The sequence below is a fragment of the Platalea leucorodia genome, assembly GCF_965183815.1.
Source record: "Platalea leucorodia genome assembly, chromosome: 3".
In the NCBI taxonomy this organism is placed as follows: Eukaryota; Metazoa; Chordata; class Aves; order Pelecaniformes; family Threskiornithidae; genus Platalea; species Platalea leucorodia.
This window is the reverse complement of record NC_138825.1, coordinates 111,000,716-111,021,917: the sequence shown is the minus strand read 5'-3', so window position 1 is coordinate 111,021,917 and position 21,202 is coordinate 111,000,716. Positions and strand designations below refer to the sequence as shown.

At 43.4% G+C, this 21,202-nt stretch overlaps 1 protein-coding gene across 2 annotated transcripts in view; it reads left to right on the top strand.

Annotated features, from left to right (window-relative positions):
- The first annotated feature begins 447 nt into the window (after nt 1–447).
- The window catches only part of ADAM17 (ADAM metallopeptidase domain 17), a 35,957-nt gene continuing 15,202 nt past the window's right edge, over nt 448–21,202 (top strand). For both annotated transcript variants that reach the window (XR_014227744.1, XM_082307560.1), the window contains exons 1-7: nt 448–651; nt 12,803–12,935; nt 14,364–14,497; nt 15,453–15,541; nt 17,631–17,799; nt 18,578–18,708; nt 20,473–20,562. Coding sequence is in view for 1 of the 2 variants with exons in the window: in XM_082307560.1 (XP_082163686.1) it covers nt 555–651; nt 12,803–12,935; nt 14,364–14,497; nt 15,453–15,541; nt 17,631–17,799; nt 18,578–18,708; nt 20,473–20,562 (843 nt within the window). In the remaining variant the exon portion in view is untranslated. The remainder of the gene's footprint in view (nt 652–12,802; nt 12,936–14,363; nt 14,498–15,452; nt 15,542–17,630; nt 17,800–18,577; nt 18,709–20,472; nt 20,563–21,202) is intronic.

The window sequence follows — 21,202 nt, the reverse complement described above, 5'->3', positions numbered from 1 at the left end:
AAGACATCGCTGTGCGTGAGAAGACGCGAGAGCGCTGGAGCCCCCCCAGGGCGGGCCTGCATCCCGAGCTCACCCCAAGAGGGGCTGCAGAACGACGGAGCCCCCTCCCTTTGCCAGGGGCAGGCGGGAGGCCCGTTCCCCCTCCGGGAGACCGGTACGGGCGCCGTGCTGAGGATGTCCCGAGAGAGCGGGCGCCCGTGAGGGGCGGAATGCTGCACCCAGCGCCTCACGCCCTCACACCGCAGCCCTCGCTGGAGAAAGGAGCCGCGGCAACACGGCCCGCCTCGCACCGAGGGCGGGCTGCCCCCACGGCCGCCCTGGAGGCGCCGGGCCCCCGGCCGGGCCTCGCCTCCCCTCAGCGCCCGCCCCCGCCGCCCAAGATGGCGGCCCCGCCCGTTCCCACAATGCTCCGCGGGCAGCGGCCGCGCTTCCGGGTGCGGGCCCAGGAGGGCGGCGGGCCCGGTACAGGGAGAGGGGCCGCGGGGCGGGCGAAGTGTCCCCGACCGGATGCGAACGAGCGGGCGGACGGTGCAGGAGGGAGCCGCGCCCGGACCATGAGGCTCCGACTGTGGCTGGTCCCCGCCCTGGTGTTGCTGTGGGGGCCGGGCGGGCTGGAGGCGCTGGGGCGCCCGCCGCGCCGGCAGCGCTACGGTGAGGGGCAGGGCGGGACCACGGCCGCCGGGAGGGGGCGAGGGAGAGGCCACCGCTGCGGGGCGGGGGGAGAGCGGCGCGCTGGCCTCTGCCGGGGGGCAGCGGTGGGGGGCGCGGGGAGAGCGGTGCGGCGCCGGCCGGTGCTGCGGGGCGCGGGAGGGAGCCGGCGGCCCTGTGGCCTGGCTGGGCGCCCGCCCGAAGCGCGGCCGTGGCGGTGGGCAAGGCCGCGGCCTGCTCCCCTGCCTGCTCCGGCGGGGCGGGGGTGCGCCGGGGAGCCCCGGGTCCCTGGAGGCCGCGTAGGCCCCGTCCCCCCCGCGGCGTGGCGGTGGTCCCCCTTTCGCTGAAGGCAGCACTGACGGGCAGTGTTCGGGGGTCGTTGCTGTCTGCAGGGGGGTGATGGGACTGCTTTCCCTTCACGCTCGAGGTCTGCTAAAGAGTTTTCCTCACAAGAGTTTGCGTTATATTGAGGCAGGATAATCATATAAATGGCTTCCCTTCATAGTTCTGGTTGGAGAGTCACCGTTGCAGAGAGAGCCTGAAGCTATTGGAGCTGAATGTGACTTCTAGAAAGCTTAACACAGAGGAGAACCGTTGCTTTATTTAACTTCTGTAAACTTAGTTCTGCATCGAAACTTTTACTTTGGAGTGAAGAAGTTGCAAACTTCTATTTGGTAGGCAAAATCTTATCCCTGAAATGGCAGATGAGCTCTTGTGAGAGGCAGTGGTCATGTCTTACCCAGTCAGATGTCCTGTCTCCAGTTGGTGTGGCCAATGGTGGCCGCTTCAAGTCCCCTTTCTTTGCTTAGATCTCTCGGCAGGTTTCCCAGCAGGCGTCCAGGCCGTGCCTCAGTCCTCCTCTCCCACACCTGAGGTGGACTTGTGGTTCTGGGCAGACCTCAGCAGCTGGTGACCGCAGGAAGCTGGGAAGGTTAGGGTTCGGTGGTGGATGCTGCAGGAAGTGTAACAGCAACAGAGCAAACACAGCGTCTCCTCTCAGTGTCAGAGAGCTCCTCGAACAGAGGTTGCGTCTTGGGCTGTCAGATTTTTGTGCCTTCTAAAGGACCTATCTGCTGTGAATTTGTGTAATCTTTATCTGATAGCTTTTTGTATTCTTGGCCTCCGTACCACCATGCCTGGACTATGAGCGCTTCAATTTTATAAAATACTGCATGGAGGAAAAACTCCTTTCTTCTGTTTCTAAGCTTTGACTATTTCTGTTGTCAGAAATGGTGAATATGGAAGAATTATTCTTTTCTTCACCTCTTCAGTGACTTACAGACCTATGTAATATGTCTCCTTTGTAATCTCTCTTTTTTTTTTTTTTTTTTGAGTGGGAAAATCTTTGTCTACATAATAATTCTTAGTATGGGAAAAAATCATTACTCTATTGGTCTTTGTTACTTTTGTCTATATACTTTCTGTTTGTATTGGATTTTTTTTAGTTTGTTTGAGATGTATGACCAGGACTGCAAGGCAGTATTTGTGATACAAAGGTACCATGGATTTATAGTGATAAATGCTTTTGGTTTTGTTTTCTTTCTGAGTAGTTTTTTGCTCTTTTTTGTTGCTTAATAGTCACTCCAAGACCTCTTCTCTTTTTCTTTTTTAGTTTGTTTGTTTGTTTGTTTTTGAGTGGTGATAACTATGCTGAAATACTTTGCTGTACAGATATGTGAGGATTTATCTTCCTCATGTTATTTCACACATACACACACTGAATTTCAGCAAACATTTTGTTCTGTCATTCAGTAAACTAAATATATAAAAGCATTTTGTGAGGGAGCTTGAAAAATCCAGGTATGTTCCATTAACTGTGTTACATTTATGCACACACTTCATTCTTTCAGAATGCTACTGTATATGAGGCACTGCTTCCCTAGTATCTTATTTAGCCACAGGTCGAGTAATTCACACTTTGTTGTTATTATTATCTGTTTGTCAGGGAGGGACATTGAGCATATTTGTTGATTAGGCCCCTAGATGATACCTGGAGTGCAAATTGGTCCTGCACTTACCACCTTTCAGGCCACTTGCAGCAAGACCAGTGGCACCGTACTTGCATACCACAATTAGTAGTTGACCAGTTTAATTTTTTCAGTGCTCTGTATCTCTTGGGTTAATACATTCATGTCCTGTTGATTTATTGCTTATTTTCTTGGCTTGTTCTAAAGCCCCTTTTCTTGAGTCTTGGACGCAGGTCTTTAAGTTCATCCTATTAAGACAAGCTTTTAGGGAACTTTTTAGTCTCCTCTGCAGTAAATGCTAAGGTCAGTTATTCTCTTACTGTTTGGTACTGGCCTTTAGCATCCATTCTTGGGGTCGTCTTTGCAGCTTACTTGTTTCACAAGCCCCTTTGGTTATTTAGATGGATGGTTTCTTTTGATACAGTAAAAGCTATTTCAAGTATGAGTTTTATGCCTTTTACAAGCTGCTCTTCAAAATATCTTTGCCTACTTTACTGTGGTTTTATGTTCATCTTTTGCTGGAGTTCTGTTGTCCTCACCTTATACACAGCTTCGTTTTCTGAAATACCATCTTTTCCTTCTAATAACTTCAAGCTATTTTGAGAGCTCTGTTTAACCACAGAGCTTGAGTTTTGTGAACCGAAATCAGATTTCTCTCGAGCAGCATCTTTAGGGAAGTTCAAGGATTACCATTTTGTGATTTCTATTAAGAACTTTCTTGCTTGTTTCCCTAAAAGTTCAGCTTTTCAGGAAGGAAAAAAATGATTGTACAGTAAAAAATAGAATTTGACAAAGAACGGAATAAATAGATAAAAAGATGTGGGTCATTTCCCAGCATTTCTCAGCTGAAGTAATCTTAGGGTGTGGTGCTCCAGCAGTCTAAACTGATCTAAATTGGGACTGCCACAGTCCTGGCCTCAGCTTTCTGATCGCTTCCCCATTCCTGTGAGCACATTCATGGAGCTAAGCTGCCTGGAAGCTAATTGTGTTTCGTTTTTTTTATTTTTATTTTTTGTAGGGGTAGGGTGTCTGTGTTCAGGGTGTTTTCTCTTTGTGAGTCCGCTCCCCGGACTAGGTCACAGCGTGACTGTCCAAGTACCTGCCCTGCCTGTTGATGGGTGTTAGTGGTTGTGCTCAAGGTGAGGGATGAAATCAGCCTCAGTTTGCCTTTAAATGATCTGGAACCGGTGCCCTTTTTAATAATGTTGACAGCAGGGATTAATTACTGGGAGAAGTGTGACTCTACTAGTCAATACAACGACTGTTAGTATAGTTTTTCCTCTGAAAAATTAATTTCAACTTTAAATTTTTTTTTCTCTGTTGTTTATCTCTGAAGATAACCTTTTATAACTGTTAAATACTAATGCTGTTTGTCTTTGAGCTCAGACATATCTGAATGGTAACGGGGCTTAATGTACTTGAAAAGAACAGCGGTGCAAATACCCAGCTTCAGTGTTGTTGAATATATCTTAAAGAACTGCTTGAATCTGTTTTACAACACAGTGGTAGTGCTGCCACTAAGCAGCATGTATCCAGGATTGCCTAGAATAGAGTCTATATGTAAAATGTGTCTTACTCTACTGTTACCTGTTTTGGATGAGATCTTTTTATCACAAGCCAGGCAGGGAACTAAAAGAAATAAGATAGCTGTTCCTGTCCTGGGCAGATGATATTCTTTGAGTCACTCACTGGTGGTCTTTTTCTACCTGCTACATTGCACTAATAAAATCTGAGGCAGGTAACCTGGGCTTGAATTGTTTTTTCTTCACACTGCTCAAATACCACGCAGAACTCAAAACAAACTGCATGAGCTGAAGAAATGACCCATTATAAATGGTTTGGTACAAACCTATGTAATGCAGATCAAAAGACTAGAATTTACAAGTTGTTGAGTGAAAAAAAACAAATGATAGTGGTGTTGATGAATAAACCAGGGGAGCTGAGTGATACAGAGGGCAGCATAAAATCATTCGCAGTCGGTTTTGGATTCTACTTCACACTTGGTGTGACAAAGCGCAGGAAGTCCGTAAGGCCAGGAGTGTAACTGGCTGCTGAAGAGTTAAGGGGTTGGAAGTTTAGCTCAGTGTCAAGAGCGTGCAGTGAGATAATTAGTGACAAAATCCTTATGCAAGATTAAACTTCGTCCTTCTGGACTGAAGCATCTGTTGGAGACTAAGGCAAGACCTAGGTAGGGGCCAAATGACGAATTTTCCTACCGTAGTCTGCCATTTTTCTTACTGTTTCTTATCCAATTTTAATATCCTTTGAAGCAAGATGACTATTTTGGATTGGGCTTGTTTTTGCAGTTTGACTCGGCAAGCTGAAGGTTGAGTGTGTATCTCAACATGCACCGCGTGGAGGAGAAGCCAAGAATACACAGCCTAATAGCAGTATGTGATACCTGCCTGGGATGCTGCGGGATTATTTCAAAGTTATAGCAGGAATTTGTAGATGCAGTGTTTCCATAGGTGGTATTACAGGCTAAGTAATAAACGTATGGTCTTCTGTATGCTTTGTCTCCATATAAGCAGCAAATGCTTCATGTAAACATGGCCTTATTGAGTGCAAATTATCAGTGTGATTTTTTTTGTGTGTTGTGGATTGGCAGTCTGTTCTATGGAGGTACTTAATATCAAGATTTTTAAGTACTTTTCTCAGGTTTGTTTTCTTTTGTTCATGTGAATCGATCAACGTTTCTGTTTCCAACCAAAAAAAAGAAAAAGATGTGATAAAAGTGTAATTTGTGAGAGAAGTACTCAAAGTCAACAAAATGAAGAATGTCAACACTAGATTAAATTCTAATTATTAAGGTATTACCCTTAACTATTGCAAGATTTTTGTAATGAGAACGTAATCAAGTGCTCAGTGTCAGTTTGGTTTTCAGTGGTGCCAATTTGGTCTGACCTCTAAGCAGCCAAAAAGTAAAACTCTTATTTGCACTCAAGATTTGGTGTGGTTTTATTTTCCTTTCCCCCAGCCAAAAAACCTGACCACTTTACCGCTGCTGTTCATTGCCGATAGCAGCAGCGACTCATCTCAGTGTCATATTTCTGCTACTCGGGAATTTTTCTGTGTGTGTGCAAAAGCCCTGGTGTGGCTTTTCGCTCTGCGGCTGGAAGGGCCAAGCGAGGAAGCGCAGCCAGCCAGCTCTTCAGCGCAGGGTTCTCCTGATTGCACTCTAACACTACACCAGGATTTAATTATGCGTTTAGTAGTCAGTAGAGATTTATCTTTGATATAGAAGTTTATATTTAACTTCTGTTATAAACGGATAGCGTGTTCCCTCCCCCAGCTTTTTTTATAAACTGCAGGTGTCCGAGTTCGCCTGTTTCCCAGACTGATCAGGGGAATTCCTTTGCTGTGTGTAATAAAAGGTTAACCAAGAGCCAGATTTCTTTAGCAAAGAGCAGTACATCCTGCTGTCCTGTTCTACAGATTTCATATGCCACACTCCAGTGTGCTTGTTTTGGGGATACCCTGCAACCCCATGGTTCTGATGGTCTTCCTAATGTCTTTTATTCTTGCAGATGTATGCAACTGTACTGCTTGCCAGCCAGCCTGCAGCTTGGATGCTTTTTAGCCCATATTTCTCACTTGTGCCCTGCATTTCTTCACAATATCCATCCTTGTCTTCCTGTGCTGTTCTTAATATGCATTATTTGTACTTCTTTTTTTTTCTCCTTGATACTTGCATTTTTAACCTATGTAGGTACATGGACTAGGGGGTGGGGAGGGAAGGGGCCTCTGTTACGCAGGGAGGCACCTATAGCTGCCACTCACTCGATGCTGATCTGTAATTACTGAGGTGTTGAACGAGAACAGGGTACCCCTTGCATTCCCTGGTTTCCTTTCTCACCTTCTCAGATTGTTACTGAAATTGTAAAGTTCTGCCCCTCAGTACCTGTGATGTGCCTTGAATTTTGGGAGGTCATGTCTGAGTGAGTCCAAAGTCGTATCCACAAGGAGAAGAGATGCAGTCAGATGAGGAGAAGGGGTTGGTCTCAGAAGTGTAGCCCAGACAGTAATTAGTCTCTACCTAGAATCAGCTCCACTCAAACTTATTTTGTGACACAGCAGGATTTTGTGGTGTGTTATCTAAGCACAATAGTGAGGCTGACAGTTTTTAGAGAGCCAGACAAATGATCTGTTTCCAGAGAAGACTACATCCTGAGACTTGGCTGTTCTTGTCTGCAGGATGTACGACAGCATGTGATTTTGGGTGGGTTTTTTTTTTGAGCATCAAGTCATATGATGCTCTCCTGGTTTAAGATGAGGCAACTGTATTGCCCTTGTTTCACTTTGACTATGAGGATGTTAGTTTAGGGAGCTTCCTTATTTTTTATAATGTCAATATTCGAGCAGGATATTGCATTCTTTTTTTCAAAAAGTGCTTTCTGCTTTTGCTGATAGAACAGACTGAGTTATTAAATAACGTAGGTCCAACAGAGTAAATGTTTTTCCTCACTGGTCCCTATTTAAGTTGTGTTTAGTGAAGGAGAAAATCTGCAAGGTTGAAAGTGTGTGAAGTAACATGTAGGAGCCATCAGGGGTATTCAGCTATATTAAAAACCACCAGAAATAGCAGTTTAATTATCTCTATGGCTTCTACTAAACAGAATTTGCACCCTTAAGGAAATATTTGCACTGTCCAGGAACAGATGTCTATTTTACTGTAGGGAAAAAACTTTGAAGTAGTATAAGGGTGCAGCTATATGAACAAGTTTTTCCTGAGATGAGCTAAAGGGTGTTTTGTAGGTTGTAAACTTTTCACAGTATCTATCACTGGGCACACTTCTCAACGTGTGGTAAGTACAGAGTAGTTTACCCTGTGTAACTGCAGAAAAAGTATACCATGGAGTAGCTGGCAGACAGTAAATCGGCAGCCTACCTTACCTCCCAGCGTGAGGTCTATGTAACCGTACCCCGAGGCTTTGTCTGTGCTGCGCTGGTGACTAACTGAATTTGGGCACCTTGTTTTCTCACGTGGTTTAGCAAGCTTGGTGCAGTTGGGATCGAGTCAAAAACATGCCCTTTAAAACATTTAGCAATGCTGATGTGGCTGGCCATTCTTACTAACAGGTTTGTCTAGAAATGTGTTAAACAGAGTGTAAACCTTTATCCTGTTACAGTTTATAAGCAGGCTGACACGCATTTGGTTCTTGCTTTGAACCCGTTTCTCGCACAAGTTCTTCTGTTCACGTATACTCGATGAGCAAAACAGCAGCCACTCTTTGGTGGAAACAAGTAAGCATGATTTATCTAAACTGTTAAAAGCATGGGCTGTTTCGCCTGGGATAAGTGTTTCAGTTCACTTTGTTTTCTGTCTTTGGCAATGGCTCTGTACCAGCTGTACTGGAGTAAGGTGTAACAGCACGTGTAATGAGCTGTCATGGAACAGCTTTCTCGCTGATGGATCTTCTCAGTGCGTCCTCTTCATCAACAGTCTCCTAAAAGTAGTGTAAACTGTTAAGAGAAGGTACCCATAAACATTTAGGCGTTACTGTATCACCTCCTGTGTGGTGAAGACCATTTGCGTGCCCAGTTGAGGTATGAATATATTGGCCTTATCCATTAGCACTCCCTGGAATGGTGCTCCAGTCAAACGATCCCGCTATATTGCAGCCGGTAACCGGCTGCTACCACAAACATGAGGGCAGCTGTTTTATGTAGGGTGATGGAGACTTGCTCATATGGTTAAGGCTGGAAAGACTCCAGTCTGTGTTTCCTGGTCCAAATTCTCACTTGGGCTGTGAATTATATTTGAAGTGACTATATTTGGTTACTTTAATTAAAATATTTTTATGTGTGAAGAGGAGCATCATTTGAAGAATAAAAAAAAAAAAAATAACAATAAAGAATATGGAGCCCTTCAACCCTTCAGTCACTCCCCAGCTGCATCAGAAAAATTGTTATTAGCTACTCCTCACAAGCTTTTGTTAAGCATTTGATATCCATTGGAAATCAACCCAGGTACTGATCTTGAGCGGTAACCAATGAGTGCCACACAAAATACAGGCTGGAGCTCTTTTTTCAGACTTGGAGATGCTGGTGGTTTAACAGTCACGCAGCAAACGCCTCCCCAGGCGTGTTTGCTGTGCTTGTTCTAGGACTACTCTCTGTAGGCTTGTTATCCCATCCCAGTGCCTTTTGACACTTTTATTTCTGCTTTTATTTGCTTTGGGATGGTTGGAGAAATAACTGCAATCATTCCTGCAAGCCCCTCTGGTGCTCTTGTGGTCATTTTTAAATCCTGAAAGTAATATTTTTAAATGTTGTTGGACCTTATGTTTCTATCTTCTGGGTTAAAACTTCATGCTTCTAGGTAAGCTTAACCTTTCTATAAATAATGCAGTTGAAAAGAATGCTTATGAAATGGCTGACTTGCCACATCTACTTGTTGCTTTCCGGGCAATAGACTGGGCATGAGATCATGGGAATTTACTGTTCTGCTTGTGAAAGCTGAGCTGGTTGGAGAAGGATGCCATTGGTATTTGAATTGGTAGCTGAGCGCTTGAAGAGAAACCTCCTCTTTTAAAAAATATGCAGTGGCCTCCAACTCAGTGAGCTAAGCTGTTGCCCAGCACATTCTTGAGCTCTTTGCTGCTGGAGTAGCCTGCTGCAATGAGTACTGGCACATCATTTACTTAAAAAATACTTTTCTGTGTCTTATAAGTTACGAAGTCTGGTGGCAGTAGGCTTTTAAAACAAGGTGGAAGAAAAGGAGGAAACGGTGAGTTCAAAGCTGGCGGCAGAGGTAAAGTCACTGCTGTGGATTTCTTCTTGAGGACTTTGGGGTATCATCTTTGTCACCAATCATAGAATCACAGAATTATTCAGGTTGGAAAGGACCTTTAAGATCATCAAGTCCAACTGTTAAATGCTCCTTCCCTGTTTCTCTTACAAATCTGAGATGTGTATGTTCTGGTGAGATCCCCCCCTCAGGTGAGAAGGTGCAATGAGTTGAAGGCTGAGATCAGAAATAAATAAATATTTGGGATATTGGGATGAAATTAAGGTGTCCTCCTCCAAAACCAGAGGAATGCAGAAATCTAGGAGGGGCCGGAAGGGAAGGAACTGCAGGAAAGTGGTTTGGGAAAACCTGAGTCAGCTTGGTGCTGTTGAAGCCCATGGGAAATGGCTCTTGGACCATGGTGAAGATAATGAGGAAGGAATGCCAGAAAGGTTATTAAACTTGAGTAAAAACTAGTCAAGTATATGCTTGCTGTGGCTCCCATCCACAGACTGCTGTACAGTTGGACTCTGTACAGTTCTCTATTTTGTTTAAAATAATGACACTTCATCTTTCATTTTCAATAAGCCATGACCATGCGGTCATTTTTCACAGTACGAAAATTTTACAGAAAAATTTTGGTTTAAGTGTGTTACCAATATATTTTTTCCGCATTTTTCTGATACCTGAATTAGTTTGCAGATTTATGTCTAGCAGCAGCATGTCTTAAGTCTTTACTTATGTCACAAGTAAAATTAAAAGCAAACAAATTTAGGAAGGGTAAGAGGAAATAGGAACAAGTGCATTCTTGTTTTGGGGTTACAGGAACTAGGAGTGTCCTGTGTTTCATTTGTTACTTTAACAGGATCATCTTACTCATCTTCATCAGCTCTGCAGGTCTTGTTCGTACTACCCTTCCCGTGTCTCTGTGAGGCATTTCCAGAAGGGTGTTTGTGTGTGTTGAGGTGGAGCAGGACTTCTGAAGTTCTCCATGCCTACCAAATAACACAAACTAATTTCTTTAGCAGACTTCTCAATTCTCTTGCCATGAAACTGAGACATTTTGCTGGCCGTAGTGGCAGCTGCATCCTGCTCTTTGGCATGACCTTCCCCTGGTTCTGGGCTGTACTTTGCAGGCAGAGGTGGAAGGGGGCAGAAGCAGTAGTGTTTTGCAGCTGGGGTTGTGCCTCTCGGGCAGACCTTGTGCTTGGCAAGTCCCCGTGTCAGTAAGTCCCTGAGCAGCGCCGCAGTGGTACCACACCTCTCTTGCTTCATGGCCCACATACCACACGCTTGCTCTGTATCACGAACCAACGTTTGTTATCCCATATGTCAGCATTCACTTTAATTCACAGAGGGGTCTGCTCTAGCTGAGTGTGTTGAAAGAATCTCAGGTTTAATTAAAAGAATTTAGGACTAGACACTTTAATGAGTTTTTTTCTTCAGAATTGATTTTCCCTGCCTGTTCCCTCGCAGGGGGTTCTGGATGAGGGCAGGTGCCAGACCATAAGCAATGAATTATAATGGACTTTTTAAAGAAAATGGATGTTTTGGGGTTTTTTTAGGTATTTGCTCACTGGCTCTAGCGAACCAGCCCTGCAGCATGCGGCAAGCTAACGACGGTGCTGCCTGACATGCAGCAACTGGGCACATAAGTTGGGGAGAAAAAAACCACAACGCAAAGGGAGGTGGTGGAAACTTGTTTTTGCATATAACCCTAAATGCCTGGTAATCAATTGCAGGTGCTCTCGACCTGTGGGTTGTAAACAGAAATCAGGAAATTGCAACTGCACTGCCCTTCCTGTGTTGCTCAATGACAAGGGAGGGAGAAGCCCCGCTCGGTGGCTTCTGCTGCACGAGAAGGCAGCTGCGTTGCCTACCCATCACTTCGCTAGTAGGTCTGGTGCAGGGGCAAGAGGGTTGTGAGGGTCATCTTTGTTTCTGCAGCTCCTTCACTTCCAGTGTACACAAGCACATGCGTGCACGTACACTGGTGGTTAATGCTCCCCTCCCACCCCCTCGCAAAAGAAGCAGCGAGGTGCTTGCCTTGGCCCAAACAGTGCGTCTGTTCTTAAAGGCTTTCTTGGGCTTTAGAGGCATGTATTTGGGGATAAATGATGGTACTGAGTGCCGGGTTGAAAAAAAAAAAACAACACAACAATTATGTCAGGAGCTGTTTCAAGTTTGCAATCTTGGCTTGTTGCATAAGAGCCCGTAAAACTCAGCTTAAGTGGTGGTGCTGCTTACTTAAAAGCCCAATAAAACACATGAGGTTACTTGGCTGGGTAGTGTAAGCTAGTGATCAGGGGCTCTGAAGAAGTAGAAGCTGTCTTTGTTAATGAAAGCCCACTTTGGTAGCTGTCGTGTCTGTTTTAGAAGCACAACTGGAAATGGAGGGGTAAAAATGGGGAATTTTTTTAATAAAGAATGGCTGGATCAGCACTTATGCCTCTTGTAAAACACAGCTGACTCCTCATTTGGTGCAGTGAGAAGAGTGAATGCCTCTGGCAGAGGAGGAAGATGGTCATGTGGGAATAAGGGCTTCTATTTAAGGCTGTAAATAGCAAATGAAGTGATCAGCGCTGGTGGAAGCGAAGGTGGTTGTCAGGTGTCTCGCTGAGTGGTGGGTGCTCCGGAGAGGAGGAGTGCGGGTGGGTGCTCCTGGCGAAGGGATGCCTTACAAAGCAGCAGGAGGCTTTATCAGCCAGCGTCAAACACTGTCGGCAGCCGGCATTGTGCACTTGTTAATGGTGGAAGCATCTGCAGAATATTGACCTCAATTTGTAATTTGTGTGCGGCTCCCCGTGGGGGTTCGGGCCCTTGGTCTCCCTCCTCTGAACAAGTTTTCATGTTCTGAGTAGGGAAATCAGAAGAGTTTTGCATGGTGGTAAGGTATTGGGAAACCGGGGTACCTGGAGATGCCTCATATGAGGTGCCTCGTTAGTTATTGCTGATTGATTATGCTACGCAGACATCTGTTTTCTGGCTACTGTTGGACAGAAAGGTAATAAATGCAGTCCTGATTTGCAGTGAATTTGGTAGAAGTTTCCTGGGTTAAATTATTTTCTTCCTCAGACTTGGATGGGGACCAGCAGGTGAGGAGGAGAGTGCCCCACTCCAGAGAAGTGGGGATGTTCTCCCCCATTTAGTTTCCAGGGGGCAGCCAGGGAGGGCATTAGCTCTGCACAGCCGTGGTAGTAAAAATGATGAGTTGGTTGCTCAAAAATTGCTATAAGAAGTGAACTAAATTCTCTGTTTGCCTCTCTCAGATCATGTCTTGTCTCACACTATTTTTACTTGCCTACACAAAATGCACCTTTACAGAAATGTACAATAGTTATCCTGAAATTAGAGCAAACTGTGGTCTTGCTGTTGAAATGGGGCTCTGTTCTTTTGTTTTGTGTGCGTTTGTGGAAGAGAGAGTCTCTTGAAACTAAAACTTTCCTTGTTCTTCCAGACACAGTTGAGTCCATGCTTTCAGACTATGACATCCTTTCTCAGTCTAGCATCCAGCAGCACTCACTGAAGAAGAGGGACCTCCAGCCTGAGACACACGTAGAGAGGCTCTTAAGTTTTTCAGCCCTGCAAAGGTAATTAAATCATCAGTAATGAAATAGCATAATATTTTCTTTCAGTTTGAGATGAATAATGTACAGTTCCAAACATAGAAATAGTTATCTTGTTTTCTGTCATGACTGGCCAGTTCTTCTAAGTTAGTGATCTGCATGGTTGTATGACTTCAGAGAGGCTGAGGAAACAGAAGAATAAGTGGCATTGTATTACCCTGTTTGCTGAAGTGGCAATGATTTAAGATTTCTTTTGCTTTGTTCTTAGCTTTAGTTTCATGTAGATTACTTGCACTGATTGGGTTGGGTCCCATTTATACCTCATCTGGCAACACTGTTGTACTTCTTGACTGTCCTTCAGTTTGGGGAGTGCATGCGATGTGTTGCCCATTGTATTTTTTTTTTCATGGAGGTTTAATCTGCTTCCTACTGAGTGTAAATTTCCCATTCAATAGAACACTTTTTTAATGATTTTTTTTTTATAAGATGGGAAATAGAAGCACAGGTGAAAGGGGAAGGAGAGGTAGAAGACAGCAGGCATGAATGTTGTAGGGCTTTTATTCCGAGTGTCAGAAAAGTGCCTTACAGGTATTTGAGTGCTGAAATTGTGAATCTGAAATGGGGGAGCAGGGTGAGAATAATGCTTTGTATTAACAAGCGTAGGCTGATTTTGTTCATCTGATGTCTTTGTCTACTGTGTTCTCATATGCCTTCCCCATCTGTCATCTACAGCTGCAACTGTCATGCAAGTTGTTGTGCATATTTTTTAAATCTCTAAATGTTTGGAGGGATTAGCTTTTACATAGTAAGTATAAAAGGTTAATGGGATCAATGTCTGGCTGTCCCTGTTTTGCACTGCCGCAGCCTGACTTTATGGTGAGGTTGCAATACTGCCAATGATAATTACAGAATAATTGCAGAGGGGCATACCAAAAATCTTTGACCCAAAGCCCACATAAACCAGGAGCCCATAAGGCTCCTTCCAGAGAAGGTTCTCTACTTACTTCTTGGGACAGCCTTTAGTTTTTGTGACAATATATCATAACAATGTACAGAGTTCAGATTTCTGTTTATGGTCTTCTGACTGTATTATTTTAGAAAATAAGAACTTTAAGATAATCTAATTTAAAATAGATGAACAAATACCTTGGTCTGATTTCCTTTAAATAGTTACCAGTAACTGGTTTTGCTTGACTGCAAATGGAGAAGGCACATCATGAGCAAACTGCGACTGTTTTGGATTTTGGGCTTTTTTTTTTTTTTTTTTTAATTAAACTTCTTTGACTCTTTAAAAATATTTACAGTTGTGAATTACACGGTATATGCTTTTGTAGCCTGCTTATCAGAATTAATGCTTTCTAACTTCCTTTGGACCCTCAGTGAACGGAGACTGAATGTATCTGTTATGTGTATACTTTGCTTAAAAATAAATGGAAGTAAATTCTTTTACAGGCACTTTAAATTATACTTAACTGCAACTGCTGAACACTTTTCAGAAAAATTCCAAGCATTTATTGTGGATGGTGAAGGCAAGGAAAAGGAGTATCGTGTTCAATGGCAAGACTTTTTCACCGGACATGTCGTTGGTTAGTATGGACTAGACTGTGTGTCAGTGCTGGGAAAAAACAGCTTTGCACGAGTCTCTGGGCCAAAGTAGATAATGTATTGCCCCTATTTTCATCAGATATGGTTAGGATGAACAAGTAAACTTAATTCTCATACCCCTCGGATCTTCTGGTTTTGTTTTTTTTGTGGTGGGTTTGGGGTTTTTTTAGGTTTGGTGGGTGGTGGGGTTTTTTTGAGCTATTGCACCACGGTTCTAAGATAGGACTGTTCTGTTTAGTTTGGCAGAACACAAAGGCATAATTTACTCAAGCAGCAGCTTGTCTTTTTTTTTTTTTTTTTTTCTTTTCTTTTCTGAAAATGATGATGGTGGCTTTAATTCCAGCTGCACTGTAGGACTTGAATGTTCCTTGTCCCAGAACACAAAGCCCAGGTAGTGGTGGTAGTGGACGAGGTGGTGATGCAGTGTTGCCCAGATTGTTATATTAAAAGACTTCAAGATGGTTCTTTGCAGACTACTTTTCTGTAGAGAAAGCTCCACTTTAGTCCAACACTAATGCTTCCACTAAGTTGTTTTGACTTTTGTTGCCTTTGTGATGTGGTGAAAGTCTTTTCCACTGGAATGCAGGCTGATGCCATGAAACTGCTGTCTGATAGTAGTAAGATGCAAGCTGCTTTCGTTGGCAGAAATATTCTGTGCCCCATTACTAATCCCCACAGCCATCTCAACACCTTCTGCAAAATTGTCAGTTAAATCTGCGTCTTGATGACCATGACCATTGAGAATTTAAGGTTGGGGGGAGTGCTGGTTCATTTCTTTTTTTTTCTTTAAACTGGACAGTATAGTGTTCTTCAGGGACTGAGGAAGGTAATTTGGCTTGAAGTTTAAAAACAGTCTAAAAAACTCCAACAGTGTATGTGCAGGAGTGCATGCAAATAGAGCTGAATTAATTTCATTTTTCCTTGCTTATGTTAAAGGAGAGCATAATTCCAAGGTTGTGGCACATATTGGGGATGAAGACTTTACAGTAAGAATCAATACTGACGGTGAAGAATACAATATAGAGGTACGCTTTACTGTTGAAAGCAATATTCAAACAATCAGCTCTTTTCCCTGTGGGTGTTTCTCTTTCTAGTTAGTCACATAGACACCTCTGTAGCTCAAAATAGACTTGGTGGTGGTGGTTGTTTCAGTGAGTAGGGAGGAGGGAGAGAAATATGAAACCAATTGGACTTTCGCAAGTGCTGAGTTTTATTAGTGAGTGACATTCTCTGACATTTGCATGTTTTAGATAGATCAGGGAGAAGGGATGTTTTAAACAGCAAAGGGTTTCAGAAACAGAAATGGTATAATGGTAGTAATTAGTGGTGATCATGTCTTCTAGAATAACAAACTGTGCAGCCTTCTGAGCAGTGTTGAGATCTGTTGAGCTTTCTAAAATTTTGGCTTTGTTACATCTTGGAATTTTTCCCATTCTTAGAGCTTTATTTGAAAATCTGCTATTTTTCCCTGCTCCCTTGTTTCTGTTTTTCACCATTTTCATTGCTTGTGTTACTTTAAACTATTGGTTTAAAAAAAAATAATCAACAAATATATAATTAGAGACTATCCTAATGAGTTGTTGAGTGCAGTATATTCCCAGACACAAGCTGTATTAGAATGGCTGAATAACAGTAATTATGGCTGACTGTTACGTGGATATTGTAATTGTCTTCAAACCCAAGGATATGCAGAATTATGGGTAAACCTGCGAAATCCAGTCATGTTAAAGTATGAAAATGTGATTGGAATACCCAAACCACTGTGCTTGTGTTTTGCATTAAGAGCACATAGTAGCCATTTGATTGGTTTAAAGCATTTTTGTGTTTGTGGTCCAGGGTAACATAAGCACGCCCCACGCAGCCAGCCCCCTTGCTCCTCACTGGCTGTGTCTGTACAGCTAAATAAAGGCAGGCAATGGCTTGGAGGCTCCGGCTTGCCCACACTGCCTAGCTGTTAGCATCCCAGGGTCAGCTTCGGCCCCTAAGCAGCCCTGGATGAGATGATGCCCGCGTGCAGTCAGAGATGGCGTGTGCCAGAGATCATTCCCAAAAGGCAGCGTGGACAAAGCCACTCCGCCGTTGCCTTCCTTTGTTTTCATGGTCCTCCTGTGCCGTTTGGAAAGGTTGCAGACCTTCGTAAAAACCCCTGGTGCCCTCGTGCCTTGCTCTAGGATGCAAAACGTGTGCCCTCAGTTTCACGCTGTAGACACATGGCTGCAGGGCCAGCACAGCCTTAGCATTTCAGGACCTTTTTGCTGTGAACTGAAAGCACAGTATGCTAAATAATAGTTGTCTGAAGTTGAAAAACCACCGCCTGAGGGCCAGAGGAGACCCAGACCCAAGTGCTTTGCAGTGTAGACATCGGCGGTCTGTACTACTTGGCTTTGCCCAAAAAACAGACTCTGGCCATGTTGTATTTGCTGATGTTGCTGTAGCTGTTTTGTACAGATAATAATAGGGATGTGTTGATTAAAAAAAAAAAAAAAGATGGTCAGTATGCATCTGCTGTCGGAATTAGGAAAACCGTGAGACTTCATGGTTTTCTTTGCTTTTGGAGAAATTTTTATACTTATAAGTGACTTGGGTAGCTATTGAACATTGAAGAGCCTGCCTTCTGCTGTGCAGACTGTGTTCTGCTGTGCACTTAGATGATCTCCGTTATCTGCCAGCTCCTGTGCTTCTGGTCAGTGCATTTGTTAGCATCGTCTAAGCATCTGCCCCCTGGCAGTACCAGTCTCCGTACTGTTACGGAGGGAGCGGAGGAGCCTGAGATGCCTCCTCAGCTTGCTCATGTTCTGGAGTGGAAGAAAAATTCTGTCTCTTCTACAGCCTTATCAGGTGGCTGCGGCTGCTCTGTTGAGATGGTCTTAGATTTTTGCATGCCTGTGTAGCATAAAGGAGTTAAATTCTGTTGGCTTTCTTGGAGACGTCACTTTATTGTTAGACTTATTGCTCTGGGTGAAATTTTTGTAGTCCAATGTATTTGTGCACCTGTACATATAAAGCTGTGGAGATTTGATGGTACATAGATATAATTTTTTACTTACGTAGACTTAATCTTTGCGTTCACTGTGTTCCTAACTAATGGCATTTCTGTTCTTCTTGCGCTGTCAGCCACTGTGGAGATTTGTAGATAACGTGCAGGATGAAAGACTGCTGGTCTACAGATCTGAAGATATTAAAGATTTCTCACGATTGCAGTCCCCCAAAGTGTGTGGTTATTTAAAGCTGAACGAAGAAGAACTGTTGCCAAAAGGACTGGAAGACAGGAAGCAAAACGAAGGTGAGTGTCCGTACCTTGGGAGATCAGCGTGTACATTCTGGCTGTGTAGGCAAGTAAGATCAGAACCTGGGCGATAATCTGTGTTGCCACTTCTAGTTTAACTATTAAAGCAGCATTCCTCTTTGTGCCTGCTCCCCATCTAAAAGAGCCCCAACAACCAATGAAGGGAAGAAACTGTCACTAGGGGCATGTTTCTTCCTGGCTTGTTGAAAGGGTGTTTGGCCCTACCAAAGTGTAGGCTAAGGAGAGGAAGCTATTTCATCTGGCCGAAGTAGCGTTTGTTGTGATACCTGACAGCAATGTAGGCGAACATTAAAACAACTTTATACTTCTGTGTACTGTGCAGCAGGACCTGTTTGGCCTCGGTGGTCATTGTAAGAATCCATCTTGAGCGATGATGGGTTTTTGAGAGCTTTGGGTCCCTCTGTCCTCAGCTGTGGCAGCAGAGATGGGGATGATGACTAGGAACAGGAGACGTGTAAAGGCTGAGATTATGACCATAAAAGCTCTGTAGGTAAATCTGTTGAATAGCTCAATTTCACTACTGTATGTTCCTTTCCTTACAACAAGTTTAAGGACTGTTATGAAGACAAAATTTAAGAATAATTATTAAAAAAGAAAAAACAAACAACAAAAAACAAACCCAAAACCAAACACTCCCCCACTCCTCCCAAAAGCCCACCCAAACTCACATTCATGTCTTAAATAAGGGTAATAGACACAGCAGTGGCAGTTTTATTGAGTGTTTATTTAATTGTATTTAAAATGTTCACATTAGCAAGCGTCCATCGGAAGAAAAGAGCTGTTCCGGAGAACTCCAAAAACACATGTAAGATGTTGGTAGTGGCAGATCATCGTTTTTTCAAGTATATGGGCCGTGGGGAAGAGAGTACTACTATAAACTATTTGGTAAGTAAATACACTATGTTAAAATTTGCTGGAGTAACTGGAGGAATAAAATACTGATTCAGTAGTTAAAACAACATACAGCTTATACAACTTCTCTGCAACATATGTATTTACATCATGACTGTGTGTGCTTTTTACCTGGAAAAGTGCTAAATCATGCTTTCAAAATATTTTCTAATGGTGATACTGTAGTTAAATAGTCATCAGGTTTCATTTATAAACAAATCCCTTCCCTTCACATCCTTCTTGTGGCTATGCTGTTTTCTGCCCAAGAAATGTTCTTTTTCCAGTCAGAGCTTTAGAATCTCCTGGACTTTGAATTCCACTGCAAATGATCCAAGCATCTTTAAAGTTTAAGCATGTTTAAAGCTCATATGAGAGGCAAAAGCAACTTGTATAGTTTGGGTTTTTTTTTTTTTTTCAAATTCTTCCAGGATTCTCTGTCCAGAACAATAAAATTGAGGCAGGTGCGGTAAACAATTTGATTGTACGTGGGTGTTGTTGGTTAACCCCAGCAGGCAGCTCAGCCCCACCCAGCCGCTCTCTCACTCCTCCCCAGTGGGACGGGAGAGAATCAGAAGGGTAAAGATGAGACAACTCATGGGTTAAGATAAAAACAGTTTAATAGGTAAAGCAAAAGCTGTGCATGCAAAGCAAAAGAAGGAATTAATTCACTGCTTCCCATCAGGCAAGCGTTTAGCCATCCTCAGGAAAGCAGGGCTCCATCATGCGTACTGGTTACCAAGTAACCCAGCCAAAACTAGTCCAGTGGCGTTGTCTGCCTGACAAGTTTTTATGAAATAGAACGCCTGCCCACAGCCTTTTAGCAGAAGTGGAGAGTATGGGTTTGGGCACTCAAGATAAAAACAAATAAAACCGCTTTTGAGGCCTGTTGTTTGTCAAGAGTCTCTTTCTGAGCCTGAATCTTTGAAATGCTAATCACTCTGTTCCATCTGTGCTGGCTTTTTGACCTTTCTGTCCCCAGAAATGTTTACATTCCCCAGGTTACGGAGCCTCAATTCGTGTATTTGCAAAGATGCTGTTATCTCAGCATCTGACACATGACTCTTCCAGGCTAACCTACTGTCGTGTTTCCCGAGTAGATGTGTACTGCAAACAACATAGTGATTGGAAAACTAAAGCATAAGCTATTCTGGAGTGTCTCTGGATGTCACTTTCCATTCTGAGCAACTTTGATGGTTTATGTTTAGTAGAAAGTGGTTTTTAAGGAGACGAGAACAGCATGAAAAGGGAGGTATTGATAGTGAGCACTGACGAGAGACTTTCTGGAACCTTGTGCTTGAACCATAATGAGGAAAATAACAGGTTTTTGGCTGGGAGAGGGAAGCAGGCCTCAAGTCAGTTAAACTAGTTAAGCATCGTGCTAAAACAAAGCAGTAAAAACAACTCCCTCCTCTGCCCCTCCCTTCAAGGAAACCTGGAAAACTAGTACACGAACAAAGTGTTTCCCAAGATGTGTTGTTCTTAATATTATCACTCTTCCACTACACAAGTGAAAGTGATAAATGGGAAAGTTTGTACTGCTTTTTTATGATGGAAAATTTTCAGGGATATCTGGTAATACTCTCCAGACCAAAGTGCTGTTGTTTTTGGATCTGTGAGTATGGCTGTTATGTTATACAAGGTTCAGTTTTAATTTGAAGTGAGTGTTTCTAGATAAGTATGTTGCAGCTTCTCTGAGTATCTTGAACTTTATTACATGAAAGCTTGGAACTAAGTAAATTGTTTTTCTTTTCTACATAGATTGAATTGATAGACAGAGTAGATGACATCTACCGAAATACTTCCTGGGACAATGGAGCCTTCAATGGGTACGGCATACAGATAGAGCAGGTATTCACTGAGCTATGCAAAGGGTTTCTAATTTAAAAGATAAGAACATGTTTTGGATATCAAGGTTTCTGATTATTTTATCTGGATTAGAGCTAAAATAATCAAATCCTACATTATTAACTCCAGCCAGGGGCACGCTGAAATAGCATCTTGCTAGAGGTGGTGTTAATGATTTGACGCAGCATGCCCATTTTCAGTTCCTTGCAGCTTTTGAGACTGGAGTTTTCAGGGAGAATCTTTCTATATTTAACCTCAATTCAAAGGTGCTTTTTTCCAGAATATGAGCAATTCTTGTTTCTGTCAGACATACTCCCATGCATGTATTCAATGTTTGTGTCTATGGCTAGTGCTTAGCTTACAAAGCCTGAGTGGGTCCCAGACACAGATGAAAGAGACATGAATCCTGCCTGGAGAGCTTTAATAACTCCCCTGAGACATCATAGCATGGTAGTGTAGAGATTGATACAGGGTGGACACACAGGATGTAGTGACTACAATTTAGGATGGCTCCTGAAAGTTAGTGCACAGAAATTGGGAAAAGGGCATTAAAAAGAAAAGGAATCCCTCGGCTCGGAGTACTGCAAGAGCTGTGATGTGAAACACGGGGACTCAAGGTACAAGGTTGCTGCCCCTTTGCTGG